Source organism: Mytilus edulis, unplaced genomic scaffold (assembly GCF_963676685.1).
Source record: "Mytilus edulis unplaced genomic scaffold, xbMytEdul2.2 SCAFFOLD_453, whole genome shotgun sequence".
Lineage (NCBI taxonomy): Eukaryota > Metazoa > Mollusca > Bivalvia > Mytilida > Mytilidae > Mytilus > Mytilus edulis.
Genome location: NW_027268573.1, coordinates 11261 through 19768, shown reverse-complemented (window position 1 = coordinate 19768; position 8508 = coordinate 11261). Strand labels below are relative to the sequence as shown.

General features: G+C 33.0%; 1 protein-coding gene across 3 annotated transcripts; it reads right to left on the bottom strand.

Annotated features, from left to right (window-relative positions):
- Window positions 1-2261: 2261 nt before the first annotated feature.
- LOC139507804 (protein CLN8-like) lies at window positions 2262-8108 on the bottom strand. Of its 3 annotated transcripts, none has more exons than XM_071295865.1 (2): window positions 7986-8108; window positions 2262-3246 (listed from the first exon to the last, which is right to left on the bottom strand). In XM_071295865.1, exon 2 carries the CDS (start codon window positions 3230-3232, stop codon window positions 2393-2395), a length of 840 nt encoding a protein of 279 aa, XP_071151966.1. In that variant the 5' UTR covers window positions 3233-3246; window positions 7986-8108; the 3' UTR covers window positions 2262-2392. The 3 variants fall into 3 exon arrangements, with proteins under 3 accessions (XP_071151966.1, XP_071151967.1, XP_071151965.1); XM_071295866.1 differs by lacking the exon at window positions 7986-8108 and adding an exon at window positions 6406-6423; XM_071295864.1 differs by lacking the exon at window positions 7986-8108 and adding an exon at window positions 5525-5631.
- Window positions 8109-8508: the final 400 nt, after the last annotated feature.

The window sequence follows — 8508 nt, the reverse complement described above, 5'->3', positions numbered from 1 at the left end:
TAAATATCTTTAATGCAATATCAAAATTATATGTTACGTTCGTGTTCACAGCGAATTTATAAAATCATCAATACTTAATTTCAGTCGGACCTCTAGCGTCCGAAAGTTGTCATATATGTTTTGCAGATCTACCACAACAGTTTTACTATCCTAATAGCTAGCTTTCTGTAGTTGCGATTACATTTGAACCCTGCCTTAAAATTTTATGCCGTGTTTTTTTCTTTTTGAATTTAGTGGTTGTCCTGCTGGTAGCTGCACTGTTCAGGTATCTCATTTTGTGTTTTTGTTTTATAACATATGGTCTAGATAGACAAAAAGATGTGGCGTTTTGGGGTTTGTTTGTTGTTGTTGTTGTTGGGTTTTTTTTGGGGGGGGAGGGAGGGGGTGCACGTCAAATTTGCTTTATTAACCCAACCACAGTGTGTGTCTGTACCCAGACAGTCTATCTTGTCCAGGTGTTGCTCGTTGCTAATTATGTCTGTACGTCTACTTTTCGGAGGAGTCAGTTGTTCGTGTTGAAGTGGTCTATTGTACAATGTGTACTGTCCAGTATTTAAGGTGATTTCTATTATCATTAAAAAACAATATCTAACGGGTTTTAGATGTCCAGAATTCTTAATGCCGTACTATGACCTGCAGTTGTTACATCATTTTCCTCTGGTCTCTGGTGAAGGGTGGTCTCATTGACAATTATACATTTAGTGGCCATTGGTTGCATTTTTGTGTTTTTTGCCCTTTGTTCGGGTTGTTGTCTCTTTGAAATATTCCCCATTTCCATTCTCAATCTGACATCTAATCTATATAATTACATAACGCAGAATCTAACATTCAATCAATATCATTGATCGTGTGGTTTTGAGGAGAGATATTTCCAATTAAGTTCCAAAAGTATCCTTTAGTCGCTAGCTGGTGTCTCACTATACAGTGAACAATCAGCATCTTAGTAACTGTTCTCATTAAGTTCTTTATGGAGGTATTTCCAAGACACGATGCAGTTACGTGATGGATGTATAAAGCAAACGTCGATATCGTCATTATCGACATCTGTTGTATCTGGGTTTGTCATGGATTTCATAAGCAAAAATCGATATCGTGTCGATATCAACGATATCAAAATCTGGGTATGTCTTGTCGTGTCATTGATGTTTGAAGCAAACATTAATGTCAGTTCGATATATTGTAACGATATTGACGATATCGACATCTAGGTATGTATTGACGTGCCATAGATGTTTTAAGCAAAAAACCAATATCGAGTTGATATCATGTCGACATTGCCGATATCGAGTTGATATCATGTCGACATTACCGATATCGACATCCGGGTAAATCTTGGACATAGTAATTAAAAAAAGTAATTGGATAATTATGAGTGCTCGTATAATAATTTACTCGTAAAAAATGAAAGCTTTTTTTCTTTCTTTTATTGCACTGTACAATACAATGGATCATTTTCCAAATATTATGTTTTGAATGAAACGAATTATATAACAAACTATCCATTTACTATAATCAAATACCATTTCATTGTCTTACTACCCATTAATACAGTTATATATAATATACATCCTTGGCTTCATTAGGTTTAACCATATTCAACTTTCAGAATATCTTAGAAGAAAAATGAAGAATAGATTCATCTCACGAATCAGTTTGTTTCCTTGAAATCATTTTTTTTTGTACATTTATAATGATTTAATAATGAAAGTTGTCCATGACATACCTTTAATAGTTTCTTTAATTATTCTTTAATAGTTTTGTTCAAAAGTTTTCGTCTTTAGGTAGTTTAATCTACATCTCTTTTCCAATTTACATATATTCTCCGAAAGTTTAAGTTTTTTTTTAAATAATTTTCTAAGATTGAGACAATAAACCTCCTTTGGATTATTTATAACAGTGGTAAATTTTTCAGATCGAGATAAAACTCAATAAATCAAATAATTGAAAGGTCAAGTAATCGCCATACCGTTTCTGGGCTAAGCAAATGTGCCTGTCATAATGTTGAGGGGGGTTCGGAGGGGTCCTGGTCCCGAAATCCAGAGGTCCCGAATTTAAAAATAAAATAAATCCCGACATCCCGAAATTCGAAAAAAGAAATAGCAGATCCCAAAAGGGTCAATCTCTAAATCCCGAGCTTAAAAACACCCGATCCTGGCGACCCGAAAAAAAGTTCCTACCCCCTCCCAACCCACCCCTAATGTTCGTGAAGTGATGTACATATTGGTATTGAAAAAGTTTCTGTAAAACAAAAGAAAGTAATGATCGTAAAAATTTTATGAGAATGCATGTACTTTTTTTATTTGAAACAATTTATTAAAACAAAACAAAATGATAACAAAATTATTTGTATATAGTGTCAACTTCCTGAGTATTTCTCACTTACAAATCAAGTTTATGCCGTTTTCTTTTCAACAGCACCGTTCGTCATACGAGTTTTGTTTGACTCTTCAAAGTTCCAATCGACGGGCACGATCATTTGTTGCGTTTTTTTGTATGTCCAGTATGGTGTCATGACGAACGTGACCAACGTCAGCTGAGTATAGAGCATAATAAACAATGCCAGTGGCATTGCCTCCCATATTCTGTCCCAATGTTTAAATGTTATATACCACAGAAAGCATTCAACCACCGACCGTAAATGGAAAGTGTGAACCAATAGGAACTGATTTGCTTTCCATAACAAAGTGTCTGCCTTTCCAACTTTTAACACTGTCCAGCATATTGCAGAAAATGGCGTGCTCATTTCTAATATAAGTCCCTTTGTTCCGAAGCAGTGACTACTTTCAACGATCATCAAAACACTGTATCCAACCAGAGAAAGCCAATGGTGCAGGTTTAACAGAAAACTGAACTTCCGGTATATTATGTCCGAAATAATAATTGCGGAGCATTCGAAAATAAAAAATCCTACCGTAACTGTCAAGGCAAAATAACTTGTCGGAGTTGTAGCGAAAACAACATCTTTCTCCAACTCTTCGTCCACAAATATAGCCCAGATTCCAACGATAGTACAGAAAATACCATATATTGCACGGACAACAGCTAGATTCCAAAAGACTTTTTCCTTTTTAGTAAGATTGTTATAAGTACGTGTACCACTTCCAAATACGTGAGAAAAAATGTAAAGAAGTGAGTAGAAAATGAACGATGAAAATATGAAAGTTAGTTTAACAGACGTCTTTCTGTAGTCCGCCTCTGCTAAATAAGGATGTATATACTCCACCAAACCCATGGCTGACGTAATATCTGAAATTAATTAAAAATAGCTTGCTTAAAATTATGTACAAAATTTTCCGAAGTTTATATATTTTTTTAAGCCTTCCTGTATTCATTTAAGATGTTGGATGACTGCCGAGTTCATGTCTGTAGACCTGATGTAGCAATTGCTGTATACATATAAGTTTAGCGTGATCAACCGCTTGATATTGCATTGTGTCCTTTAACATGTCGCTTTTCTGTAAAGTTGTGTTGTTTGATTTCTTGTTTCATTGATTTGTACTCTTATCTTTCCTCCATAAGAATGTATGTAGAGAATACATTACTCTCAATAAATAAACACAAACACATAAAACAAACCTTAAGAATGAATAAATATCTAATCCATATTGTAACACTGAGAGAGACCAATATACAATGACGTATTCCACTATAACATAGTTGATACAAGCACATGTACCCTACAGACACTTAATAACAATATGTACCCTACAGACACTTAATAACAATATGTACCCTACAGACACTTAATAACAATATGTACCCTACAGACACTTAATAACAATATGTACCCTACAGACACTTAATAACAATATGTACCCTACAGACACTTAATAACAATATGTACCCTACAGACACTTAATAACAACATGCACAACTATAATAATACATGTACGTCAATCAATATGTAACACAATAATAAAATAGATTTATGTTTATGTATACTGAAGAAATTAATTACAATGTCATTCTATGTATGAGGGGGAGGACAGGGGTAAGAGAGACAGGGAGAAAGGGGGTAGGAGAAAGGAGAAAGGGGATGGGAGAAAGGAGAAAGGGTAGGAGAAAAGAGAGGAAGGCTGGGAGAAAGGAGAAAAAGTTGGGAAAAAAAAAATAAAATATCTCTCCTTTAAAAAATAATCTAATATATCAAGAAAAAAATATCTCAAAAGGAGATGTTTTATTCTAATGGGAGAAAGGAGAGCGGGGTATGAGAAAGGAGAAGAGGGTGGGAGAAGGGAGAAGGGTACCCCCCTGTCCTCCCCCTCATGTATCTTTATTCTCAATAAACCATATACATAGTTATAGAAAAGACAATAATGTACAATGTTTACAACTAGACAGAACAAACACACAGTTGCTAACACAATATATGAAGTCCATTTTAGCCAGAAGCACCTGTGTTAATTATCTAGATGAATTAATTTAGCATGGTTTAATCAATTCTGAATTGCGTGTATTTGACAATAGTTGCATTTTTTAAATAACAATGTGACATATAATGTTTCCTGTTTTCTTCAAAGTCTAAATTTACATTCTAATATATAATGCAATTCATCGCCAATATCATTCTTGTTCCATAGAAGACAAAGTCTTTTGTTTCTTACCATATTATTCCATCTACCGTGTTCAAAAGGGAGCTTGTGATTTGTGTCCGAATGGGAACGTTAAATCCGATGCCTCATGACGTGAAGAGAGGCGGGCTGTTGCAAGGCAAGATTTCTGTCCCTATCCATTATACTCTCATTTCTCTCATTGCTCTCGTAATGAACATGCAGGCAATATTTACCACTGGACGTTTAAGGGTTAAGCAACCAACAATCAATCAATGATCAATCTCATCAGATTTTAATCGAATCTAATTTAAATTAATAACTGTATCCGTTTACTTGTTTACAGTTTGTTCCCAAGAACTTCAAAATAACCTTCTTTTCCAAAATAATCGTTAAAGAGTTTGTAATTTAGTGCTTTTAGCAAGTTATCAAGTAAAGAATGCCGGACTTGTACAAACTTATATTTAAGTCTGAGCAAGGAGGTTATCTCATATAACCTCCTTGGTCTGAGTTTGATGAATGAAACTAACAATATGCAATTTATAAAAGATTGCGTTTCCCACACATTTTGGATACCACAATCGTTTAGAATAGTCTTTATTCTGTTTAGTAATAATAAATTATGTTGCTGAAAACATGGTCTAAGTCAAAGCATCGGAAAGGTAATTCGTGTAATGTGTTTTCGAAAATGTATTTGACTTGTCTTTTGTGCTGAAACTTTACTTGTGCATTGTATTTGCGAGTCTTTATTTCACTTTGTGTTTAACTGTCTATACAAGAAGAGTTCGAGTAAAACAATCTTGTTAGAACAACCAATAGAAGACTACAATGACATTAATAAAGTAATTTTTAAAAAAATAACAAAAAATTAAAAGAAAATGTAAACAAAAATATGAAAAAATGCAGAAATTAAGATACAAAATAATATTTCTAAAATGGTTAAATGAATTTTGTTTGTGAAATCAAAGACTTACTGTGTTTGACGTTTCGCAGAATTTTTTAATCATTTACTTGTTGGTATTTTGATCACAAGGGCTTGGATGAAGATCATGTGACAACTAAATACCTTTGAACCTGGAATTATCGAATGGCTATTTTAATCACACCGTAATTCATGATTAAGTTCAGATAACAGCAGATATTTTTTTTGTTTCGTTATCATAAGGACGATCGATAGAAATTGGGATTGTTATCATTAGTTTATAACATGCTTATTTCATGACTTTTATGTTGAACTACCAGAATTTCATTTTTTTTTAATTTGATAACGAGTGGCATAAATGGTTCACATTGACATTTTTTACATGTCTAGTTGCTATCAAGAATGCCTCCCCTTCTGACCTGAAATCTTGATCCTACAAAAATCTAAATAAGTTTACTGGGGCTGTCAAAATATGATTTTCAGAACTCTTATTACTGAGCTAGCAGTTGGTAAGAATGGATATTTCCAAATAAAAAATTCAGAAAAACAGGAATTTGATTTAAGATTTGAATATATTTAAAACTTTTAAAGGCATTTTATTTGAACATTTCCTTGCCATAACCAAATATTATTTCAACTAAAAAGCCGGACCAAAATACACATTGAAAATTTTCTCACATGAATCACGTAAAAAAAATCACCCGAGATTCACCTTATACGAGCTTACACATTAAACTCACATTAAAGTTTTCATGTGAATATCACGTGAACTTGAGATTCATATGAATCTTGCCTGGAGTTTTTCATATAAATTACACGTGAACTATACAAAAAGTAATTGGTATTTTCAGGATTTAAATAAAATTTGAAATTTTAATGTTATTTGAATTACAAAAATAAGATAATGTCTCGTTAAAATATTACATGACTTACATTCACAATCTCAAACAATTCCTGCCTTTTCTTTGCACTGTTGTGTCACCTAATGGTTTAACGCATTTTTTTAAATATTTCCCAGATTATAAAAAAAGTCCTTGCATAACTTAAAACTGACCCAAAATTAAATGCTGAAAAATGAAATCATGCACCAATTTGGCAAATATAAACATTTAATTTACACTGACAATGAAACGTATGCATTACAACCGAATGAAGATCATTAGAGCCTTGAGCAACCGGACGCTTGTACTTAATCCGGAAGAAAGGAATTATCATTTTCTTACATATAGGCCTACTTTGACATTGAGTGTTTTATATTACCGGGAAAAAGTGACTCTAGGAACTTTTGCTATACTTTGCAAAGTGTGAACTCTCGTTTAAGTTGAATATGTATACTATCATAATCAGAATAGTGATCTATCTTTATTCTGCCAATTATAAAATCTATAATACTAAAATTACGAGGTCCAATTTGTCAGCCGTCATCGGGTAAAAACGACAAATCAAAGAATTCAACTCTATATATAACTAATATAGGACAATGGTGTAGATTAAAAATTACACCACTCCAGACCCTTTTGTTTTCCACATAATTAATATTGCCAATAATTAACAAGTTCCGGGTCGAATCCGATACCGATACCAACAGTATATTCACCTGTTAGCTATTACCCTATCTGTACGTTCCGCATTTGACAGGCGCACCACCAAACGGTGTATTTAGGATTTTGCTATATACACGGGTCATAATCAAAGGGCTGACACTACTAAATTCAATCATTGTCAAATTGTTTCCTATTGTAGTTGTATTCAGCAATCAGCAAGACTTTCTAAGATAACTAATATAGGACATTGCTGTTGATTAAAAAATACTCCATTCCTGGATAGCCAGGACTTTTTGTTTTCCAAATAATTAATATTACCAATAATTGATAAGTTCCAGGTCGACGGGTTCAAACAGAAAGATTTGAAAGCAGAGAAAACTATGTATCTTATAATCGACATGACTAATAATAATTACTAAAATAAGGTCCTTAGGCATAGTTATATACTTTAATTATTAAAGTCACGGACCCGCGATATCACGGGTGTGTACTTGTTGTATATAATTCTTAATGACAGTGAACAATATCACTTTAATTAAGAGTTGTTTGTTAAGATTGTTCTTGTCTATTTACTATTTTTTTTGATAATTGTTATGAAGAAGATTGTACTCAGGACTTCACATTGAACACGGTTAAAATAATTCCATGCGGAATTAATGAATCATTCATCGCTAGTCCCAGAGTCTCAAGAGTTGGTTTGCACCAGAGTTTCCTATTCAGATTTCCATGAAACCAGTCACCAAGCCAGTCACTTTTATTCAACGTACTTGTTCGTTGTACAATCAGGAGCATCATGTACAGTTTCAGTAATAAGACTTAGAGGCCATTTAGTCAGTCTATAACAAGTGACCCATTTTCCCCGTTGACAAAATCAATGAACAACAGGATTTTTAAAATGTGCGGTATCAATAATCTCCTTTTTTTTAAGGTGCTAAATGAAAATAATAATAAATTATTGTTTATACTCACACTTAATGAAAACACTTGCTACATATATGAAATCACAACGTAATACCTGACAATAATGCGTTTATCAGGTTTTATGTTATCTCCTTAAATTGAAAATCTACATTCTAATAATACAACAGTCTGATTGTAAACATGGTTATCATATTGTTTGGGGTTGTAAACTTATCTTTGGGTTATTCAGTCCAAAAAAGGTGCACGTGTACCTTAAACGATAACCTATTTTACAAATAACAAATTTTGAATATCAAATACCGGTATCAAAGATTGTTTTGACATTACATTTGAAAACTAAAAACGTCTTGAATGATGAAAAAACAACAACAATATACAAACAAACATTATATAATTTTACGGTTTCGTCCGAGAATGTCTGATAATAAGAGAAAGAAAATAGAGGTGGATAAAATAAAAATGACCATCGTCTTTGCTGTATGTGCAGTCGTGTTGTAGACAATGTCTCTTGTTAGTTTGAACACTTTGTATAGGTATAGAGAAGGGTTGATATCTCCAAGAAACATGTCTA